The sequence below is a fragment of the Lontra canadensis genome, unplaced genomic scaffold (genome assembly GCF_010015895.1).
Source record: "Lontra canadensis isolate GAN:19392208 unplaced genomic scaffold, GSC_riverotter_1.0 scaffold414, whole genome shotgun sequence".
Taxonomy (NCBI): Eukaryota; Metazoa; Chordata; class Mammalia; order Carnivora; family Mustelidae; genus Lontra; species Lontra canadensis.
This window is the reverse complement of record NW_022631408.1, coordinates 1-25342: the sequence shown is the minus strand read 5'-3', so window position 1 is coordinate 25342 and position 25342 is coordinate 1. Positions and strand designations below refer to the sequence as shown.

At 38.1% G+C, this 25342-nt stretch overlaps 1 protein-coding gene across 1 annotated transcript in view; it reads left to right on the top strand.

The window, feature by feature from the left end:
• The window catches only part of LOC116862961 (lipoxygenase homology domain-containing protein 1-like), a gene marked incomplete at its 3' end in the record, with an annotated part of 81069 nt that extends 57224 nt beyond the window's left edge, over positions 1-23845 (top strand). Inside the window, exons 4-6 of the mRNA XM_032850404.1 lie at positions 6987-7206; positions 23069-23223; positions 23694-23845. Of these exons, the coding sequence (XP_032706295.1) occupies positions 6987-7206; positions 23069-23223; positions 23694-23845 (527 nt within the window). The remainder of the gene's footprint in view (positions 1-6986; positions 7207-23068; positions 23224-23693) is intronic.
• Between the last annotated feature and the right edge of the window lie 1497 nt (positions 23846-25342).

The window sequence follows — 25342 nt, the reverse complement described above, 5'->3', positions numbered from 1 at the left end:
GGAAAAAACAGATTGCATAAGGTAAAAGCCATTTTTTCATTAATTAAGGCTGTATTAATTGGATTGCATAATACCACGAAATTGCTTAGAAAGCAGCTACTTCACAGTATGACTAACACTTTTTTTCTAGTTACCCGGGCTCAGGTATTTACCAGAAGTATGCCATAGCAAATTATCATAATTTTGCAAATTATTATCACTTTTTCATCCAGCAAAATTTTGATAGAAAGCAAAGAGAATGAAGGAAACATATGAAAATTTAAAACTATCAAAATTAAATTATTTATTCAACAACTGTTGTTTTCATTTTTACATGCCAAATGTTTGTATGTATTAAAGATAGAGAAAGGAAGACAGAGCTTAGGTCTTCAAAGAGTTAAGAGTACGGTAAGGAAAATAAAGTCAACAACCAAAAAATACCAAATCCTGACGTTTCCTCAATACATTGAGGCTAGTGTCGGTAAAGTACCCACACTTAGTTTAAAGCTAGTAGCTTCTAGGTCTTTAGAGACTCTGGGTAGACAATTGTGTGAGAAGCTGTTTACTCTGACAGATGAGGTCAGTGTCAGTGACTCAGGACTGGGAAAACCTAGTCACATCTGAGATAATGGGGTTCTTTAAACATTTTAAAATTGGTTATACCAGGGCTTTTGAACTTGGTTTGTGACTGACTGGCAGCAAGAATAGAAAATAAGGCATTTTTCAATTCAAGCACTCCTGTCTAGCTTCAGAAGGAAACCTAAATATTCTAGGACATGAAGGTCTCCCCTTTTGAAAAAAATCTATCATTTACTACTTAAGCCAGGAAAGGGCTCTTTCCAGCTCTTTCAAGAGGAATGACGTTGCTGGTATACAGAAAAGCCTGTGGGGGTGTGGGGGGACAGGGAGGGGTGATGCTTCAGGAAAAGTACTCACCAGTGGTAACCTATGAAAAATTATGGGAGCATCAGGGCTTCCTATCTCTTTGGGAGGGGGGTGCACTGGGACAGATTAACGTCAAGAATTTTTGCCTAAGATATGTGGAGGGGAAAGCACCTTATTTTCATTGTCATATACAATATAGCAAATTGTGCTATGGTTTTGGATATTTGCTTGCTCTTAGTGGTGTTGATTACTTTCTCTTAAAAATGTACCCTGATAATTTTCAGTGTTTCTAACATATTAGAGCTCAAGTTTCCAGTCTATACTTCTACATTACTGTCCATAATATTCTTTTGAAAGGTGATAAATATGTAAAATGAGATATCCTGTATAGATTAAGAGGTTGAATAGAAATGAAATGCCCCCAGATGGGATTTCAGTGATCACAAAGCTAATTTGTGTTCCAGTATGCTTTTTTCAAAACAATGAAATTGTTCTTAAACAGAGAAAAGAGACTGTAGAACATGAAATTTGCTTCTAGAATGGAATTGTTTTAAAAAATAACTCATTTATCGAATAAATACTGAAGTCTGCATGAGGAGATTTAGCATCTCCGAGTTAGAAAAATCCAATTTGTCAGTATTTACATATGTAAAAATGTCTGGATTAAGATCTACATCTAAAAGTAGATACCTGATGGTAACTATATTTGTGGTGAGCCCAGCATAACATGTAGAGGAATTGAATCACTATATCAACTATACTCAAGTAAAAAAAAAAAAAAAATTTAAAAATATTGGCTACAAAATTTTTCTTCAAACAAACAAACACCCAACTTTTGTATCAACATGGATGGGACTGGAGGAGATTATGCTGAGTGAAATAAGTTAAGCAGAGAGAGTCAATTATCATATGGTTTCACTTACTTGTGGAGCATCAGGAATATCAGAGGACATTGGAAGAAGGAGCGGAGAAGTGAGTTGGGGGAAATTGGAGGGGGAGACAAACTATGAGAGACTGTGGATTCTGAGAAACAAACTGAGGGTTTTGGAGGGAAGGGGAGTGGTGGGTTGGGTGAGCCTGGTGGTGGGTATTAAGGAAGGCACGTATTGCATGGAGCACTGGGTGTGGTGCATAAACAATGAATCTTGGAACACTGAAAAAAAAAATAAAACAAAAACAAAACAAACCCTAAAGCTGAATACCTGAAGAGGGATATTTTTTCCATAAAATTTGTGTATGATTATTCACAGATCCACCAGCCATGTTGTTTTCCCACACAATACAGGTTATTCCTTTATGTTTCTGTAACTGAACATTCTCTAATAGGCTATACAACTTTTAGCATTCAAAAACCTTCATCTTTGGAAAGATAGGATATGCATTGTATTGTGCAGTTTGCAAAGGGAATGCATTTTTTTCAACTTCATTTTTCAGCTTTGAGAATCTTTTCTGTTATCTTTTTGCATGAATATTTCCATTTTCACTGACAAATGAAAAATGTCCTTTCTTGTGATAATCCTCAAATTATTTTTTGAGTACCCCTCAGATTACTACCTAATTTTCCCAACTATTTCAATCAAGGGAGCTCCAAGTAAAGCGGTAGTCTGAACACAAGGCACAGTATAAGTTCCGGTTATTCTTTAGAGAACTCTCTAAACCTCTCTACCTGTTCTCTGAGACCTGTATGGACAGTCAGTCTATGAATTATAATGCGTTTTCATGAGATTATCTAATTTGGTCCTTACAAAAGCCCTCTTTATGCAAAGAGAAACTTGAGACTTGGGGATAGGAAACCACTAGCCTCAGACCTGGTTGTCTGTTTTTCCTCTTGTGCTCTGCTTCTGACAACTGGACTCTAATCTAGTTAGGCCCACCCCGTGGTCAAGAATCCCATGCTTAGAAAGGGGAAACCTCCTACACTGTTAGTAGGAATGCAAGATGGAGCAGCCACTCTGGGGAACAGCATGGAGGTTCCTCAAAAAGCTGAAAATAGAGCTACCCTACAACCCAGCAACTGCACTACTGGGTATTTACCCTAAAGATACAAATGTAGTGATCCAAAGGGGCATGTGCACCCCAATGTTTATAGTAGCAATGTCCACGATAGCCAAACCATGGAAAGAACCTAGATGTCCATCAACAGATGAATGGATAAAGAAGATATGAATGAATACTATGCAGCAATCAAAAGAAATGATATCTTGCCATTTACAATGGCATGGATGGAACTAGGGGGTACTATGCTGAGTGAAATAAGTAAATCAGAGAAAGACAATTATCATATGATCTCCCTGATATGAGGAATTTGAGAGGCAGGCTGGGGGGTTGTGGGGGGTAGGAAGGGAAAAAAACAAGATGGGACTGGGAAGGGAGACAAACCATAAGAGACTCTTAATCTCACAAAACAAATGAGGGTTGCTGGGGGGTGGAGGGTTAGGGATGGGGTGGCTGGGTTATGGACATTGGAGAGGGTATGTGCTATGGTGAGTGCTGTGAAATGTGTAAGCTTGATGATTCACAGCTTACAAATAATACCCCTGGGGCAAATAATACAATATATGTTAAAAAAAAAAAAAAAGAATCCCATGCCTGAGAGCCCTGGTGATACTGCTGGTTAAGGACTTGGTGGGTGGAGAGGATTGATCACCCTTGGCTTTTCTCCTTCTCACATCTGCCCAACTCAGTGCTGGAGGGTCAAAGGCACTAAGAATACTTGTACGATGGAAGTAAATGGACTTTAGTTTCCTTCTTCCCACTGTATTCTTCACCTACTTCCTTCCATCTCCCTTTAGTAATAATAATAATAATTACTAAAATCAGCACTATTTATTAAGGACCTAATAATGTGTTTATTTGACCATTTTTTGCTAGTTAATATGTCCCTGGTCCTCATAGTCTCCCAGTAGAGAGATTCTTAATCACTGCATTTTGTAAATGAGGAAACTGAAGTTTAGAGAGAACATATAACTTCTTCAAGATCCCAGTGCCCAAGGGTCTCAGGGTTTGAGTTTTCAGTGGATCCCTCTGCCACGAAACCTGTATGCTTATGTGTGACACTAGACACCTCCAGCCGAGGAGTTGCTCCTGGTCCACTTCTTGGCGGCAGCATCCACTTTTATGAAGTACTTATTTATACTTGAAAGGATACTAGCTTCTATGCAGACAGAGAGAATGCAACCCAGAACTGTGAAATTTCAGGAACAATAAGCTCAGACTCAAGAAGTACATTTGCTCTTCTTGGTTTTCTTGCTACCTGCCCTGCTTGTACTGAACCATCTCATACTTTTCTTATACTCCTACTTTATTTCTCATTTTGAATAGATTGGATTAGAGGTTCACATGAATGTGAGAGCTCCGTTTTTCCCCTGTTCACATAAACTGGCTTAGAAATAGTGTTTGTATGTAATAAAAATTTGTTAAATGTTTAAATGGTTTAATTTGCATAGTCCAAATTTAAGTTGTTCTTGGAAGTAGTATATATGATAAACAGAATTATCCAAAACATGTGGATATACAAAGTGCTTTGTTTCCTTACTTAAATTCAGTGTAGACTTAATCTATTTTTGCTAATAATTTCAAGTACCCAAATCAGACATTTCAAATGACATTTTTTTTAATCTTTGTGTTCTGGTTATGTAGTGGAAGTTTATTGATGTTATAAATTTCAATACGTGACTTTAAAACAATGAGAATGGACTATATTTCTTCTGCCTTTCTCTTTCTAACCCTCTATCTCTCAATCCCTATACTTCTTTGGTCTTTAAGTTGAAGATAATTTTATTTTAATCCGTGACTGTAGACTACTTTAAGCGTAATTCCCTTTCTGGAGAATAACTGAGCCATGATGTGGTCCATCTGTATGATGAAAAGCCATCCTATGTTATGGTATAACTGTGTGTGTGTGTGCGTGCACGTGTGTGTGTGTGTTCAAGTGTGGAAGTTAAATGCAGAATACTAAAAACAGTTATGTGCAAGAATAATTTCTTAACATATTGCATTTGTACTTCATTAAAGCTGAAGTGACCCAGGTTGACTATATTAAGCCATAACAAAGAGTTCCAAATCAGTTTGGCTAACATGTTAAAAGTAATTTGGGAGCAATCTATAGCACTATCCAGACTGTGGTATAATCATTTGGTTCTGATTTTAATTGTCCAACCCATGCATGCTTGGTGTCTGAGTAATGATTTCATTTCTGGACCACGGCACCATTTAGGTTTTGACGACAAATATCTGCTTTTACCAGCAGGGTTAGATATAGGTCTTATCAATTTCAATTTCATATATCATGACCAAATACTAGCTTAATTCCTTCCATGAATGCTGGACCCTGTCTTCAGATTCATCTTGTTTTTACTTTAGGTAGATTTAGGCATTTTCTATTTAGCACATAATTCTGATTGATAAAATGATGTCTGCTCATACTTACTGAGTGCTATAGAACTTTGTAAGATTGATACCATTATACTGACCAGATGGGGAAACCAAAGCTTGGAGGAGTGGGCATACTTGCTGTCATTTACACAACCGGCAAAGGCAAAGGAACTTTCAACTCCAGAGTTCATTTCAAAAACCAGGGTTTTAGCCACCACACAATTTCGTCTTTTCACTGTTTGGGGATATGGCTTCTATTTTCATTCCTGTGTCCTACTATCTGCAACTCTAACTCTGTAGGATGTTAATTATCTGGACAAAGCACCAATGTTAAGATTTCTACATGATAGTATTTTTATAATCACTTTGTTCCAGAAATAATAGGAGGGGCCCAATTATTTAGCTCAACTCTGTTGACCTCTGCATCCTGACTGAAAGGCATTTTGGCTGGAGGACAGAATTTCTTCCCAACAGTTATCACCAGTGCAGAAATCCAAAATTATACTACCAATAAAAAATATATTAGTAGAAAAAAAGTGTGGCAAGTCTGCATAAACTCTGAAGGAGTAACTTCCGGTGGCAATGTGAACGTTTATAGTAATACCACAGGGGAGAAAAGAAGTTAGGTGGAGGGAGACAAAATACCAGAAGGCAGGTAACATTGTTTCTAATTATGGTGTCACATAGTGCACAATTTGAGTACCTTAAAATAGAGAGACTAGCCTGATTTATTTAGGTGGGCCTCATCTAAATCGTATGAGCCCCCAAAAGCAAACATCTTTCTTCAGCTGGTAGCAGAGGGAGAGCCAGAGATGCTGAGCAAGAGAAGGGTTCAGTGTGCCCTTTGTTGACTTGTGGGTGAAAGGGCTACAAGTCAAGGAAGAGGAACCTCAGTTCTAAATCCGCAAAGAACTGGATTCTGCCAGCAGCTTGAATGAGCCTAGAAGCAGAATTCTCCTCAGACCCTCCAGAGAAGAGCCCAGCCCAGCCCATACCTTGAGTTCAGCTTGTGAGGCCCTGAGCAGAGAATACAGTTGAGCCACAAGGTGTCTGGATTTCTGACCCACAGAATGGGAGGCTCTAAACGTCTTTGTTTGTAATAGAAAACGAATGTAGTATATAAATGATCATTTTTTTCATATGACCTTTGTAAGAATTTTCAAAAGAAAAATATTGCTCATTCTGAGTAGTGAATGATATGTGAGAATATTTATCCTGCCAGGTAATTAGTTGTTTGGTGAGGTGCAAAGTGGTATAAGGCAGAATTACTTGTTAATCATAGTCATAGTCTTTCCAGTGCCACTCTATTTCAGGGCTACTTGGTTAGCCCTAGTTTAAATCCAGAAGCATATATGGTTTCTTTTCGTCAGGATTCCACTTTAATGGGAATATCCAATTAGAATTAGATTGTTTTCTTCAAGTCTAAACTACCAAATAAGTAGTATATATCAATCATTACAATAAAACATTTATTTTGCAAGGTAATAATGAGTTGCTAAAAAAAAAGATTTACTGAAAACTAGCTAGATTTAATCTATTGGTTTGTCCATGGTCACTGGATTCGTGCTTTGCTATATATAACATCATTTCATAATGTTACAAGTAAACAGTTCAAAGGAAAATTAGCAAGGAGTACATGTGAACTGGAAAACAGACACTAAGTTCAAAATTGGATATGAATTTTTGACTTGAAAAATCAGATCAGAAATCTGGGGACTTTTATTTCTCCTTTTCCCTTTTTGCTGCAGATTAATCTTAAAGATATTGGTGAAATCTATAAAATACGCATTGGACATGACAACAGTGGAAAGGATCCTGCATGGTATCTGGAAGAAATTAGGCTTGAAAATATAGATACATGTGAGGTGTATTGTCTAGCTGTTGACTCCTGGATAGCTGAGAATGAAAATGGTGGAGATCTATGGAAAGAAGTGCCAATGGCAAGAACTAATAAAGCATCTTTACCAGGTATATAATTTCCTTTCCTTTGTATATGTATTAAAAATTAAAACAACTGAGATGATTTAGAATGGAGATCAGTACCATTTTTCTGGGAAGGGCCAGACACTAAATACAATATGGTTTGTGGGCCATAAAATCTCTCCAAAGAGCTCAGCTTTGCCAGGGTTGTGAGACAGCTTCTATCAATAAAATGTAAATTGACAGTGTGGCTGCATTACAATAAAGCTTTGTGGGCACTGAACTTGGAATTTCATATAAATTTCACTTGTTAAGAAATAGAATTCTGCTTTCAATTTTTTTTTTTTTTTTTAACCATTAAGAAGTGTAAAAAGCATTCTTAGCTCCTGCCTTGTATAAAAACATGTGCGGGCAGATTTGACCAACAGACCATAGCTTGCTTACTCCTGATTTAGAATATTAGGTTTTGGGGTTAGCTCTTGTATGGCCTTTCAAAGGTGAAAACATATATGCAGGATGAATGTGTGTCAACAATTCATCTTTCTGTAAACAGTTTTGCTAGCCATTTAAATGTGGCTTTCCTCTTGTGTTCCTATGTTAACAAATGTCAGTAATTATGAATTCGGAAGTACCTGAATTCCCTTCCCTAGTTTTGTTTTCTTTTGCATAAAAGTGAACTCACACACTGCTTTAATTGTCTCTCCATCCATTCCCTGCCTCTTTCTGACAACCACCCTATTTTTGCCTCCACTGCCGAAGAGAAAATGTTCTTTCTCAATGGATACTAATGGCCATTTTGTTCCAAATTAAATGAGTGTGACTGTGTGTGTGTGTGTGTGTGTGTGTGTGTGTTCTTGGTGTTCTACACCTGTCTACTATATTTGACACTGTTGATCTTTCATTTTAAGAGGAAGAGATTTCTAGAGGCTCTGTAACCAGACTCACTGAGTAAGTGAAGTGTTTAGCTATGTCATCCTGGGCAAACTACTTAGCCTCTCTTAGCCAAAAATACTTTATCTAAGAAAGGAGATAAAAAATAGTTCTTATGTCATAGGATTATTTTAGGGACATGAGATAATGCACTTAGTCTTTAGAATAATGTGCTTATGGTACTTTGTTCCTGGTACATAGTAATCATTCAGTAAATACTTGGTATTACCAACATTGTTATTAAACATCACTCCAATCCTGACCACTATCACATGATACTGACCTAGTTCTTCACTGTTTTCTCTATTTTTTTTCCTATTTCTATCACTAGCTCTATTTCTATCTTGGTTCTTCTTCCTTGAACATATGGACTTAAATGCTTGATTCTTCCCTGCCCTCTTGAGCATCCCTCTAACTTCTGTCGTTAACTGTAACACTTCATCTTTAGCCCTGTCCTCCTCCTTGCCTTGAGCCCCCGTGTTCCATTAGATGATGCACCACCTGCCATTTCTAACAACCATCCATGGTCTGTTTAGCCATTCCACACAAGTAAAGGTAAACACATGTATACAAACAGGTAATAGATGCCAAGTGTTGCCAGGAGTATGGAGAACCAGAGAATAGAAAGATGATTCAGATAGGGCTTCCATTCCCCAGAAGTTATTCAGTTTTGTCATTTCAGTTCTTATTTTAGCTGTATTTTAGCTTATTGTAACTCCCTTTCTGCTTTCTCATCAGTTTCTTCTCTTCAGCTTCCCTCACACATCTTCACTCCACAGCTCACTGAGCTGTGCTTTGAGCACACCACACGCCCAACAGAATTCACCACCACAGCTCCTCCACTACAGCCTGTTTCCTGTAAACCTCCATGGAGAGCCTGGCTTTTTCTATACCAAATTCACATTAATTAGCCTCTCTCCCAGCATGGGGCCCATTTTACATATTCTCAATCCCTATTAGATTGATGCATGGCACAGGACACATGGGCTGTGTGTCACAGAAATACTTGTAGATTAATTCAGATACAGAAAAAAACATTTAGGATAATAACAGCTTAATGAAAGGAGAAAGATTTAATACTCATTCTTTGTATATTTATATAATTTCATAGTTTATGAAAACATTTCCTCATAGAAAATCTCACTTAATACATAAGTCCCTAGATCCTAACAGTTTTAGTTGCCCTACAGTTATATGAGAATGGTAACAGTGTTCAGGAATATCAGAGAGACTGAAATGGAAAAGATCAAAGGGTCCTAAGAAATTGAGAATTACAGGTCAATACCTCTGATGAACATAGATACAGAAATCCTAACAACATATAAGGAGACTGAATTCAACAATACATTAGAAGAATCATGCAGCATGATCAAGTAGGGATTTATTTCAAGGGTGCAAAAATGGTTCAACACCTACAAATCTGTTAATATGTGATGCCACTTTAACAAAATGAAGGATAAAAATTATATGATCATCTCAATAGATGCAGGAAAAGCACTTGACAAAATTCAACATCCATTTATGATAAAACTCTCAAAAAAGTGGGTATAGAGGGAATGTACTTCAACATAATAAAGGCCATATATGACAAACCCACAGTTAACATCATGCTCAGTGTTGAACAGTTAAAAAATCAGGAAAAGGATGCCCACTCTCACCACTTTTATCCAACATAATATTGGAAGCTCTAGCAAGAGCAATTAGGCAAGAAAAAGAAATAAAAGGCATCCAAATTGGAAAGAAAGAAGAAAAATTGTCACTGCTTGCAGCTGATATTTTATATACAGGAAGCCCTAGAGACTCCATCAAAAAACTATTAGAACTAATAAATGACTTAGGTAAAGCTGCAGGATACAAAGTCAATACACAAAAATCTGTTGCATCTTCTTACACTAATCACAAATTATCAGAAAGAAATTAAGAAAGCAATCCCATTTACAATTACATTGAAAAGAATAAAATACATAGGAATAAATTTAACCAAGGAGGCAAAAGACCTGTATGTTGAAAGTTATTAGATATTAATGAAAGAAATTGAAGAAGACACAAATACATGGAAAGCTATTCCAGTGCCAAAGCAATCCTGAGAAAGAAAAACAAAGTTGGAGGTATTGCACTTTCTGATTTCAAACTATATTACAAAGCAATCAGAACAGTCTGGTATTGGCATAAAAACAGACCCCTCAACAGAGCAAAATAGAGAGCCCAGAAATAAACCCACATATGTGTGGTCAATTAATTTATGAGAGAGGAGCCAAGAATATACAGTAGGGAAAGGAAAATCTCTTTAATAAATGGTGCTGGGAAAACTGGACAGCTACATGTAAAAGAACTACATGGGACTACTATCTAACACCGTACACAAAAATTAACTCAAAACAGATTTAAGACTTGAACGTAAGACTTAAAACCATAGGGACACATGGGTGACTCAGTTGGTTAAGCATCTGTCTTCGGCTCAGGTCATGATTCCAGGGTCCTGAGATGGAGCCCTGCATTGGGAGCCTGCTTCTCTCTCTGTCTGCTGCTTCCCCTAATTGTTATCTCTGTCTCTCTGACAAGTAAATACATAACACCTTAAAAAAAAAAAAAAGAAAGAATCGAAGCCATAAAACTCCTAGAAGAAAACATAGGAGGTAAGGTCCTTAACATAGATTTTCATTATTTTTAAAAATCTGACATTGAAAGCAAAAATAACAAAACAAGGATAAAAAAGCAGGATAACATCAAATTAAAAAGCTGCACAAAAAAGAAAACCAGCAACAAAATGAAAATGCAACAAAATGCAACTTGCTGAATGGGAGAAAATAATTGCAAATCATGTATTTGACAAAGGGCTAATAATCTAAAATATATAAAGAACTCATACTACTTAATAGGTGAAAAAATCCAATTAAAAATGGGCAGATCTAGATACATACTTTTCCAAAGAAGTAATGTATGGCACCGATGGTAGCTATACTTGTGATGAAATAACATAAACTTGTCAAATCATTACCCATGGTACCTGAAACCGATGTACATTGTGTGTCAACTGAATGTGATCATTCAGATGGCCAACTAGTATATGAAAAAATTCTCAAACCATAATCATCAGGGAAATGCAAATCAAAACCAATGAAATGTCACCTCATATCTGTTAGAATAGATAATATCAAAAAGGCAAGACATAACAAGTGTTGGTGAGGATATGGAGAAAAGGGAGTCCTTGTACATTCTCAGTGTTGGATTGGTGCAGGTACTGTGGAAAACACTATGGAAGTTCCTCAAAAAATTAAAAATAGAACTACCATATGATCCTGCTATTTTACTTCTGGGTATTCATCCAGAGAAAACGAAGCACTAAATTTGAAAATATATGAAGGCCCCCACATTTATTATAGCATTATTTACAATAGCCAAGATAGGGAAACAACCTAAGTGACCATCCATGGATGAATGGATAAAGAAATTTTGGCATAATTATAATATAGACACCAAATATACACCAATAATTATATCAAATAATTATATATATCAAAATTATATAGATATTATACTGTATATGTTATATAATTACATGTGCTAGTGTATATATATTTTGGTATATATAATATGATCACATTCATATAATTATATAATTATTTGGTATAATAGGTATAATATTACATCTATATATTTTATATATATATATAAAATGAACTGTTATTCATCCATAGAAAATAATGAAATCTTGCCATTTGTGACAACATAGATGGACCTCAAAGGCATTTTGGCAGGTGACATAAGGCAGACAGAGAAAGGCAAATACTGTATGATCTCTTTTTTTTTTTATGTTCACATATTTTATGTTTATTTATTATTATCAGCATTTCTTTTTTTTATAAACATATAATATATTTTAATCCCCAGGGGTACAGGTCTGTGAATCGCCAGGTTTATACACTTTACAGCACTCACCATAGCACTTACCCTCCCCAATGTATGATCTCTTTTATATGTGGAATCTAAAAACAAAAAACAAGAAAACCCCCAAGCTCATAGATACAGAGAACATATTGGTGGTTGAAAGAGGTGGGGATAGGGGATAGGAGAAATGGGGAACTTCATTTTTCTTAGTTTAATAAATTGAGTAAGAAAATTTTTAAAAAGACTCAGCATGTTCTGTTGCATGAATCATTTTAAACTGATGTAGGAATGTTAGAAATACAGATTATATATGAGGAAAAGTCAGAGCTGATATCTAGAATTTGGGGAAAAGATTTAGAATCCTACTATTCACTGTGTTGCTAACATCTCTCAAGAATCCATTCTGTGTTTCAAAAATGCCATGTCCATCATCAATCTATCATCTATCTATCTATCTATCTATCTATCATCATCTATCTAAACACCCAGGTAGCTCAGTCCATTAAGCATCCCACTCTTGATTTTTGGCTCAGGTCATGATCTCAGGGCTATAAGATCGAGCCCCATGTCAGTCTCCATGCTGGGTGTGAAGCTTGCTTAAGATTCTCTCTCTCAGAAAGGGGAATCCTCCTACACTGTTGGTGGTAATGCAAGCTGGTGCAACCACTATGGAAAATAGCATGGAGGTTCCTTGAAATGTTGAAAATAGAGCTACCCTATGACCCAGCAATTGCTTTACTGGGTATTTACCCAAAAGATACAAATGTAGTGATCCAAAGGGGCATGTGCACCCCAATGTTTATAACAGCAATGTCCATAATAGTCAAACTATGAAAAGAACCTAGATGTCCATCAATAAATGATGGATAAAGAAGATATGGTATAAATACACACACACACACACACACACACACACAGAGAGAGAGAGAGAGAGAGGAATATTATGCAGCCATCAAAACCCAAATCTTGCCATTTGCAATGACATGAATGGAACTAGAGGTTATTATGCTAAGCAAAATAAATCAATTGGAGAGTGACAATTATCATATGATCTCACTGATTTGAGGAATTTGAGAAACAGGACAGAGGATCATAGGGGAAGGGAGGAAAAAAATGACTAGATGAAACCAGAGAGTGTGATAAAACTTAACAGATTCTTGGTCTCAAGGAAACAAACTTGTTTCCTGAAGTGGAGGGGGTGGGAGGGATGGGGTGGCTGGGTGATGGACATTGGGGAGGGTATGTGCTATGGTGAGTGCTGTGAATTGTATAAGGCGGATAATTCACAGACCTGTGCCCCTGAAACAAATAATACATTATATGTTAATTTAAAAAAGAAGAGTAAAGGGGCAAACAACCAAAACCCAAAATTCTCTTTCTCTCTCTCCTTCTGCCCCTCATCCGGCCTCTCCCCCCACCCAATATGATGTATAGAAGGATTTTGAAATCAATGGTACCAATAAGAAACAGAAGAAGTCATATTGGTGTGCTATATTAGTTATTTCTTAAGTGACAGTGTTTTTAAAAACTGCATTTTTAAAAAATGAACTTTATTTAAACTCTGACAACTATTTCGTATTTCTTCCAATTGCTTCTTTGACATATGCACAGTTTGTTACATGTAAAAAAAAAAGTGGAAAGGAGTTGTATATATATTTTTTTTAATCCAAGACACAAAAGAAACTCCATTGTGCTTTAAATGAACTATTGATTTTGGGTTCAGTTAACTTTAGCAGCAGTAAAGACTCAGCATGTCTTCCTGCGTCAGTCTGTTCATCCTTTTCCCAAACTAGCTAATGAAACTTGATCCATTAGCATTTCCTGTTTAAAGGGCTAATTTCTTAGCTGGAACCCATGAGCCTTTTCTAAAACATTTTCTCCTCCAAAATAATATAATGTAATACATGATACCTAGAGCAAATCTGATCCAGTAATTTTTTTCCAGTTCTGACAAATTCATCCAGCTGCCCCTTTCCCAGTTTGATTATTTGCTCATTTAGAGGAAAATCATTCAAATAAGAAAATGAAACGACAGTGACACCTCAATGTTCAGGTTTAACTAGGGATCAAAACCTACTGGGGAGCAAGAAGCAGTCCAGGCATGCTGAGTATTGCTTTTGGAAAGTCATTCTTGGTGCCAAGAGGTTCATTTACTATTCTTGTGACATCAAGGAAAGCCACAGCAGAATCAAACCACTGAATGGATGCTTCTCTGGTTTGGGTTTGAAAGGAGGACTGAGGAGGGGTTGACCTTCAATATTTTGGGATTGTCGGTTCATCTGTCAAAATATTCTGAAGCTGGCCCAGGGAAGAGCACAAAGAATGATTATAGAGGAACTTCTTTTTAAAATGAAGCTATTAATACTTAGGTTTGCCAGGCTGGATAGAGTCCTAGGGACACTTGAGGGTTATATATTTTTTTTAATTTAGTAGCACAAAAAGAGTGCTTTTCCTTGCAGCTGGCACTTATACTCTGAGCCAATTAATTTTGTGACTTTGCCTCTTCTTTTCAAAAGATTACTGGAATGTTTGCAAATGAAAAGGTTTTTTTTTTTTTTTTTTGAAGCTATTCGTCTATAAATCATCATGCTTTGGGGGCTGAGCTGGATTGCTGGTGGGATCAGAGCAGTCTCCTCTTGGAGACCAGCACTGCCAAGCTGAGCCTGTTTACATGCACAGTTTCCACTTTCCTCCAATTTGCTCACCATCTGCCCTGTTTGTGGGGAAAGGCACCAAGAGCTGTTGATCACCATTGCTAGGTTGTCCTTAATGATCTTTAGTTAACGGCCTGGTGGGCATGCCCGCGGGTGATAAGAAGGCTGACTCAGCTGACAGTGACCTTTTCACAGGTTCTGGCTCTGGGCTTTCTTCAGGGGAGACCCATGATAATGGGAGGGGAGGTTTGGGGCCCCAACCATGGCCAAAGAAACGTTTGAAGCTAGGTTTTGGTAAGCCTGAAGGAAGGATGGTTCACTTCCAAAAGAAATAACTCTCAGAGAATCTAAGAAAGTACCATCATAATAGAAATGCATTGGCTTTAAAATATTTGTATTTATCAGATTTTAAGTAGTGAGAAAATAAGTGTCTTCTGAACACTTACAGACAACCTACAACAAACGTTGGATGATAACAGCTGAGCTAAGTTTGAAAAAAACAAGCCAGCTTTCTGTAATGCTTTAGCTTTTACCACACTACCCATGCTCGAGGGGAAAATGTGGGCTTCAGAGACAGACAGACCCTTTTATTGATGAGACATCTGACATACAGAGAAGGGGAGTCGCTTCCAAACCTCAGTCTCAATCACGGGGTTTGTGAACTGGAGCAAGTTACACAAGTTTTCTCAGTCAGTCAGTCTGTCTGTAAAATGGAACATATAATACCTATTGTCAGAGTGATCACCACATAATTCAGCATCCAAACCAGGACATTTCTGAGAGAAAGGCTCTGTTAGTGCATGAGAACGATGAACGTCAATTGGGACCATTCCAAGGCAAAGCAGAAATGGGATTACCCACTGGGTTTTCACTAGGAAGGTATGGATATGGTATTTAAAAAAAAAAAAATTATTTATCTGACAGAGAGAGCGAGAGCGCACAAGCCAGCAGACAGAGGGAGAGGAAGAAGCAGGCTCTCCGCTGAGCAGGGAGCCCGATGTGGGGCTCGATCCCAGGTCCCTGGGATCATGACCTGAGCTGAAAGCAGATGCTTAATCAACTAAGCCACTCAGGTACCCCTGGATATGGTATTTGTCACAAAGCAGGCACTTAACACACACTAATTTCTTTGTTTTCTCCCTTCAACTTGTTTTTCCCTCCTGCTTCCTTCATACCATATAGCTGATATCAGGAGGGGAGGGCAAACACAAGGAATGATTTAGGATTAGGAAAGGCTATTATTCTCAATCCCACAGCTAGAATGGCCTTCTGAAAATATCAGTCAGATTGTGTCACTCCTTTGCTTACTAAAATCTCCATTGTTGATGGTGCCAGGCAAGCTATTCTCTCAGCGCTTAGGACTCTGCCCTTCTACCTTATCTGCTGGCCTGTGCCTTCCCTAGGCCTCTGCATGGCCAACTCCTTCACCTTTGTTCAGGTTTCTGGTCCAAGGGACCTTCTCCGTGAGGTTTACCTGGAGACTGACTGATTTCCTTCCTTCCTTCCTCCCTCCCTCCCTCACTCCCTCTCTCCCTTCCTTCCTTCTTACATTTATTTATTTGAGAGAGAGATAGAGAGAACACTAGTGGGGTGGGAGAGGGAGGGGGAGGACAAGCAGGATCCCCACTGAGCAGGGAGCTCAACAGAGCTCGATCCCAGGATCCTGAGATCATGACCTGAGCCGAAGTCAGAGGCTTAAGTGACTGAGCCACCTAAGCGCCCCATCCTGGAGACCTTCTATAAAATATGAAGAAATTCCACTCCCTTCCCACCCTGGCACTTCTCTCTACAGCTCAAAAGTATTTCTTTTTCAGCAATAAGATAACTATTTTCAACCAAGAGACACGTAAAGATTCAGTCCTAAACCGCCAATGTACATGGTCTTGGGCCACAAACCTTCAGTGCAGACTGAAGTGTCTGCACGTGTTTAACACTGAATCTCATTTACCATCTGTTTCTGAGATCAGCTTTCTTTGGGCAGTTTGTATCAACATGAGCACACCATGATGAGTGCTGAGAAAGCTTAATTCTCAGCGACCTGAGGGAAAGCACTAAAACAGTCCATTAATTAAATCAAATTAAAGCTTAAGCCAAAGGGTTTGTCTTGGGGAAGTTCAGCTGCATGGCCTGGAGAACTCTATCAGTACCAGAGCCGATGCTCCTACTGGGGAGGTGGTACAGGCAGCCCTCCATGCTTACCAGCACTGCAGGAGCCTCATGCAGAGAGGAGCTGTCTCCCATGGGGAAGAGTGTAGACAGCCCTGGCAGGGCAAAGCCCTTCAGTATTCCCTAGGAACATCTGAGCATAATGACTAACAACACGGCACCAGGAAGTCCCCCTAAATGTAGATAATTACATTCATTTTTCTGATTAGGAAAGTCTTCAGAAAAAAAAAAAAACCCACAAAATTTACATTCCCTAAAAATACTGTGTACACATTGACAGAGATGGAGACACAAATGTAAAATTCATCACCGTCTGAACTTTTTTCCTTAGACTTCGTGATTATTTGTTAGTGACACCCAAGTTTGGGAGATCTGAGATGTTTTAAGAGTTTGTCTCCCAGGATGGAGAAAAGGGCACTGAGAGATCAGGCGCCAGGACCATGTGCTGGTTGGAGAGAGCTGGGGGACCGGCTGCTCCAGACACCATTTGATGCCACTGTCTCTAAATTGGAGAGCTAAATATTTGAAGGGCTTGGGTCTACAGTCTTCCAGTGAGGACCCTACTTAAGATTTAAGGTCCCACGAGTTTCACTGAAGTATTCATGTATTTACACTCAATGCAATAACATGGAGTGTGTGTGTGTGTGTGTGTGTGTCCATCTACACACATGAGCACAGAAGCATGTTTCTCTCAGATAAGTTCCAAAAGTCACCACCCAGTGAAAATTTGACAATGTACCCCAGGAGGAGAATGGAAGCCTGCAACTTTGGGGATATAGCTGGAAGAATGATATTTTTATATGACTCTATTTTTATTTAATAGATGAGGAATTTTGGGTGGCAGCACATTTGAGAATCCCTGGATGGTTTGGATCAAAAGACAATAATACCACTGGGCCATACTGCACAAGGAAGATGAGGCAGCATTTCAAGTGAGCTCATTTTGGAGGAGAATCTAGCCCCAGTCTAGTTGGGAGGGCTTGACAATGCCAGTTCCCTGCCCCCCTCCCCTTCTGCAGTCACTTCCTGGGACTATTGGTCCTCTCTGGACACTCCAGAGTCAGAGTCTGGGAGGCCAAATTCATTCGTCCACTCCTACACATACAGATCTAGGAGAAAAAGCCAAAGGGCCAGAAACAAGTGGACCCTGAAAGAAACTGGGGAATGAGAACAAAGTTGGGAGCAAAGGGCCTGGGAAGGTGTCCTTGGTTTAGGGCACAGTTCTGGATACAGAGCTGCCACAGCCCATTCTAGATGACTCATACTTGAGTGGTTTTGAGGGCAACCAAGAGAGATCATTACACAACATTTTCTGATAGATGGTGGATTGGTAAGCATTCATTTATTCAGCATTCTTTAGTAAACATTTACATGTACTAAGAGCTGGGGATTCAGAACTGAAAAAGATGTGAGCCCTGCACTTCCAGCATGTGAGATTTAGGAGGGGAGACCAAGATGCCCATTATGCAGGTATGTGCACTCTGGGGGTGGTGGTGGTGCGTTTGGTGTGTTTGGCTTGAGGGCAGACCATGGCTTGGACTACAGACAAATCTGTGAAAGCTGCCAACTGCTCCATAAACCATCGATGATCTCAGGTGACTTTCATAGCAGAATCCCCAAATATTCTTCAACAATTTATTCAAAATCATCCTAAATTGAGAAGATTGCTTCCCTTTAGGCTATTTCTCTGGCAGTAGCTGTTTTAATGTAGGAGGAAAATGTCCTGGTTCCACTATTTTATTATGACATTCTAATGCTAGAATGTGGTACTGTGGTATAAGGCAGCAGCCTGTTACTTTCCATATTTACTTCCAGGGCTGACTTTGCTTGGTCATCAGTACTTTTCAGTTCAATATGACATCTTAAATGGGATTAGTGGTGGTCCTTTCCTTCTGAACCATATACTGGCCCTCCATGACCCTATGGACTCCATTCAGTTCTGCAAATAACCTTCTGGTGTCTAAATATTTAAAACATTCCATTCCAGTAGCTTTGTGAAAAGGCTTCCTCATCACCATATACCTTGAGTATATGGTACCTTGGGTAATCAAGAAATGGGCTACCAAGGGGTGCCTGGGTGGCTCAGTGGGTTAAGCCGCTGCCTTCGGCTCAGGTCATGATCTCAGGGTCCTGGGATCGAGCCCCGCATTGGGCTCTTTGCTCAGCGGGGAGCCTGCTTCCTCCTCTCTCTCTCTGCCTGCCTCTCTGCCTGCTTGTGATCTCTCTCTGTAAAATAAATAAATAAAATCTTAAAAAAAAAAAAAGAAATGGGCTACCAAGGGAATGAAAACTTCTAGGCACGATAAAATATTAAGAAGGTGATCTTTCAAATGTAATTCAAATATAATTAAAGTTACAGGACTGTACCAAATATAATATATTTTATAAATAGTTAATTGGATTTAATTTCTTTACATGTTCATTCAAAAATCAGACAGGTATAGGTATGAGACGATCTTTCTGGATACCCTCCAGGTTATTCCTTCTGCATTGTTTTTATCATCACGTCATGGATTTGAGTCTTCACAATCAATGACTCTGAGGGCTGCAAAAATATTACATGTTTCACCCTTCATAGCTAATTAGAATCATACCCTTCCTAGAGAAACTTCTTGGGATGATAAAAATATTCTCTGTCTAGATGGTAGTGGTAGTTATAGGACTTGTAAACAAAGTTTACACAGTTCCCAAAACTAATCAAACCTTAAACGAGTGAATTTTGCCACATGTAAATCCTATTTACAAACCTGATGTAAAAATAATCCAAGCCCCTATTTCCATGGGTGATGGAAATCTTAATTGTTGTAACTCAAAATAAGCTCAGTCACTTCCAATATAACGCTTAGTTTCTTTTGGTAAAAAATTGGTCAATTTAGAATTCTGATTCTGCTCGCATCCTTACTCCATGTCACCCTCAGTTCCTGGATGTCACCCTCAGATGTGAAGAGGTCCCTTGGTATGGCTATCCCTGAGGCATCTCATTCTACTCCCTCTTTAGGTATCACCTCCTTGCTTGTCTACCAAAGGAAACACATGTCCTACCGTGGCTTTTTTTTTCCTCTCCTAAACTCGAAAAATCACATTTGAGGAATTTATTTCAGCCCACTTCCCAGCCATGTGACATTTTTAATATACCCTTGTGGCTAAGAAATTATATATCTATATATCTATATCTATCTATCATCTATCTATCTATCTATCTATCTACCCCTATGAAGAGCAAATATATATATTTTTAACCCTATGCTTTCTGTAGTAAGCAGAGACAAAAGAATCTAAGATTTCTTATAAGGAAATCTTAAGGATACTATTTACAGAGATGTTAATGCTTGGAGTTGATGCTGTTAAATCATCATTTACAAACACTTAGGAGATTCTGGCCTAAAATGATGTCTGAGAGGGGAAAAAAACCAAACTGCAGGTGAAAACTGGATTTTTGTGTCACTAATGAGGTGATGTTAAATCTTACTATGTAGCCCACAAGTCTGTCGGCCCAAAGAATGCTGAGCTTTGACAGTGATACGCGTGCTATGCCTTCCTTGAAAGAGGGGAAAAGTTTTGAAATGACTGTAAGTGTGGGTAAATATAAGAATGAGAGAGTCGAAGGTGATGACATTGAGAACACAAGTGAAACAAATGCCACCCCATGGTGAAAATATATAGTTTAGCTAGGAACTGAATTGGATGACAGTTGTGGCAAACAGGCAGACAAGCAATGTTATTATTGGGTGCTTATGGCAGACTTTATCTGAGTGAGTAAGGCTCACAGCAGCTGAGGCTCCTGACTAATGACCTGAAAGAAAAATTTAGCACCAACTATGGTAAAAAGAACATTAGAAAATTGGAGGCAAAAATGTCCAATATTTATGGATAACCTAAAGCAACAAGTTAACTCTTTGAATACTTTCAGCTAAATCATGGTTGAAGATGTATATTAATAACTACTTAAAATCTGGTGCTTTAAGAATAGTTACTTGCAGCCAGAATGATTGATTAGTAATATTTGTCTTTGAATATGTTTAAGTAAAATGATCTCTTCCATTCTGTATAACATCCAGGTCTAGAAACCCAGCCTTGAATTTTTCAAGTATTTGAGACAATTATAAATTTTCTTCTAACTCACATTTTTAACTTACTACTGCTCTCACTTAGGATTTCACCTCCCTGAGTGTGTGTGTGGGGGGTCCCTCTCTTAGAATAGAGATAATCTGTTAGCCTTCCACATTTTTACAACAATGACAGTCTTTTAGCTAGAACATATGGTCCTGCCTTTGAATCAACAACCCTGAGACCTGACTTTCATGCCCAAGGAGAGAGACTGAACAAAGAATTCTCTGAGATCTTCACTTGCTAAGACTTGTTTAAAACACATAATATTTTAGAGTGCATCTAAGGAACATGCTAACCAGGTATTCTTTAAATTCTCCCTTCCTTTACATTAAAGGAAGAATTTTGTATTGATCTATTGTTATGAATTTAGCATTAAAAAAACTACATGCTTTTGTTGAAAAACTATAGCAAATACTTAGTGAATTATGTAACACTGTACAATTAAATTTGAGTCAGTGTTAAAGATTTCAGCAAAATGTCTGTTTCTCTGGGTGGGATTATATATTTTCTTTCAATTTCCAACTCAAACTATGTATCTCTCTTTGATGTGTTTTGAGGATAGAATTTAGTGCTCAACTGTGATACCCACTTTGTTCCAAATATGTAGTACATTTAATTCTCTTTGAATTTTGGATCTCAAGTTTTTTATTCTTTGTTTTGTTTTTGTTTTTGTTTTTTGGTGCTTGTGTACTAAATTTATAGCAGCTTCTGGGAATACAATGTTAAGAAATATTTAAGTTGCATATAAGTAGCAGGCAAGGTGCATGATTTGATCATGGGACAATGGGTATGTTGGTTATACAATGTGTACAGTCTGTTGTGATAGAGGGAGCACGGAGTGTTGTTCTTTGTGACCTAAGTATATGATCTCTGTCCTAAATAATTTTTGATATGTCTTTTTTTAGACCTTTGACAATTTTTTTTTTTACTTTAGATATGTTTTAATCATTTAAATGTCTTCATTTTTTTCTTAAAGTTGTAAACAAGTTCACTCTTCCTTTGAAACAATGGAAAAATTCTCAGGAAACAGAAGCAAGGCTTCCCTATTAAGACTTCTGATCATGTTTGTCCACATACTTGTTTTCATGAAGAATTCTAACATAAGTTTTGGCTTAATTCAGTTCAGGCAGTTTTCCAGGTTGTAAGACTAGATATTCTTTATAGAAAATTTAAAAGATTTCCTTGGTTGTCCTAAATTCATGAGAAGTGTTCTAATTTTCTGCTTAAACTCAGCTGGGTTTCACTCTAGGGTATTTTAGAATATGTAAGACTGCTCAAAGAAACTGATTTATTTTCTCTGCTTACACCATTTCCCAGTATACCACATTTGTCTTTTTAAAGGTCAGGCACGATGGAAACAGGCAATGTTTCTCACTTACCTTGTTTTCTTACTTGTTGGATTTTCATGTCTGAGTTCTTTGGAAAATGTTAATGTGAATTTCTATAAATGCAACTGTTCAATTGCACAGAGTACGAGTTATAAAGTGTTCTAGGACTTGGAATAAAAAGTACTCATTGTGTCCAAGATATTATTCATATTAGTTGTATCAGCAAGAGCAATCTCTTTTCTAATTAGCAACCTCTACCAGTGTCTCAGAAATTGCCTTAATTCTAAGGTCAAATATGGTGGATTATAATTTGCTGGTACCTCCCTGGTCTCTTTTCAAAAAAATTAAATTTATATCTCTCTAATATCTTTGTATTTTTTCTCTCTCTCAAGAGTGCTATTACAAATCTCCATTATTGGAGTGGTGATCTCTGTGAAGTAGCAGCATGAATGACCAGCTGTGATTAGAACAGCCAAACTTTGGGGGGAAAGTTGCCACTTTCATTTAATTAAGAGAGGGAGGGTATTTTTTTTTAAGTTTAATTTTTCAAAATAACTGTGAAAGTATAGTGGTTAATGAAAGTGCATAATTGCTAAAAATAACTATTTTGAAACCTTAGTTTGGGGAATAGCTGAATCTTATGAAAGGTGAACATGGGACAGCTGAGAATCTGTTTGAGTGGGGTCTGCATGATGAAAAGAGCTGGGACCAACCACCACAGAGAAGCTAATGTCAGCTCTATTAGGCAACATTCTGATTGTTTTTCGGGATATCTAATACATTCAGAAAGAAAATAAAAATGAGAAAGATAATATTGTATTTCTGACATTTCAGTGGTGGTTTATGAGATCTACATGTACACGGGCAGGAAGCCAGGTGCAGAGACGGGGTCTAACGTGGTCATCAACCTCATTGGCACCAGAGGAGATTCAGGGAACCGAAGGCTTCATCAATCCCAAAATAACACAGTCAAGTTTCGGCGTGGACAGGTAATAGAAAGATCTTTATTGATTCTTACCTACCATCCGTCCTCTAATTTCTATAACTAAAAAGACACACAGAAAATTCCAGAGCTGCTCATTTGATACAAATTAGGAAGTACAGGGAGGTGTGGGGACTTCTCGGTGTGTGTCTGGGGCTGAGAGGAGGTGTGCTTAACCAGGGACAGTACAACCATGAGCAACTCCTAGTTTTTTCTATTAAAAAAACCAAAAACAAACAAAAAAAAACAACCAAGGTTATACTTCCAGCTAGGGCAGTCTAGCTCTAACAAAATGACTATCTTGCTGACAGCTAGAAACATTAGATAAATACCTTTTAAAATTGGTTTTAAAGGCATTGGACGGCTGCCAAGGGTCAGTTAGGCTGCAGTCAGGGTGTGAGGGTCCAACACTGGGGAGAGAATGAAGTGTGGAGGAGAAGCTGGTATACGGCATCACTTTCTACCATTTGTAAACAGAAGCTTCGAAGCAGGAAGCCAATCAGAGAGTGGCCAGGGGGAGCCCCAGATGCCACACGGAGATTTGGAAGGTCTCAGAGGGCTGGGATTCGGTCTGCACCCAGCAGTAAAGAGGCCTTCACAAACTTCCACTTGCCAAGTGGGACCTTTATGTGAGTTCTCCCAAAGCAGAGCCTGGGACAGGTCCTGTGATTGGTTGATGGGGAGGGGGGGTGATCCTAAGAAGCACAGAGAAGGCATAAATGTAGAGGAAAGAAGGAAAGAGGAGGAGCCAAGGTACATATGCATTCTTGAGGTCACCTCTGTTGACAGCAAGGACCTCCAGGACCTCCTCTGACAGGGGGCACCAATGACAGTGGTGACTAAAGCAGTTGAGCAGGAAGGAGCACAGCCTTAGGGCGGTGCACATACAGTCTGCCCTGAGGCTCCCTCCATCCGCAGGCCCAGTGGACAGCAGACACCAGACGGCCAACACAAGACCTCTACATGGAAAATAACAAAATATTATTGGGAAATTTTTAAAAGTCATAAATCAATAGAGATACACTATGTTCCTGGATTGGAAGAGTCAATATAAATCCTCATTTTCTCCTAATCTGCAGTTTCAGTGCAATAGCATTCAAAATCCCGTATTTTTTAATGGAAATTAGCAACCTAATTCTAAGATTTATGTGGAAGGGAAACAAGTCAAATACACCCCAAATAATCAGGAAGATTATTAAGAGAAAAACAAAGCTAGAGGGCTCACACTACCAGATATTGAGATTTATTGTAAAGTTAAAGTAATTAAGACGGCATTAATTGGTACAAGGCAAGACAAATAGAACAAAGAAACAGAATAGAGCCAGAAAAAGATCATGTCTTGATGTGCAGCATCAGAGAAAGGCAGCAACTTGGACATAAATTATGATATCCAAGAAATTATGAGCGCTATTTTACAGTAAACCCCGAAATCAATTTCATACAAATTGAGGTCTCAGTCGGAAGGGTAAAACAAACAAGTACTTAGAAGGGACTGTAAGAGGAAAACCTTTGTGATCTTGGGGGTGGGTTAGAATTAAAAAAAAAAAAACTTTTAATGGTGGTAAAATACACATAATATGAACATTACCACTTTAACAATTTTTAAGTGTACAGTTCAGTGACATTGAGCACATTCATTCCCATTGTTGTGCAACCAACACTACCATCCGGCTCCAGAACTGTTCGTCTTCCTGAGCTGAAGCTATACCCATTAAACAATATACCCCATTCTCAACCCAGCTCCAGGCAACCACCATTCTACTTTCTGTCTCTGTAACTTTGGCTCATTTATGAAACTCACCTAAGTGGAATCATAAGTATTTGTATTTCACTTAGCACAATGTCTTCAAAGTTCATCTGTGTTGTAGCATGTGTCAGAATTCCCTTTTTTTAAAAGGGTGAATAATATTCCATCATGTGTATAGGTAAGATTTCGTTTATCCATTCATTAGTATGTGTGCTATTGGATTGCTTCCCCATTTTGGTTATAGCACCATTATGGATAATTTTTATACATGTGTGTATACATATAGACTAAGATTTTAAAGATGAAACAAAGAAAGCACTAAGAATAAAGGAAAAAAAAAGATAAATTTACACCCTTTTAATAAAGACTTCCCTTCCTC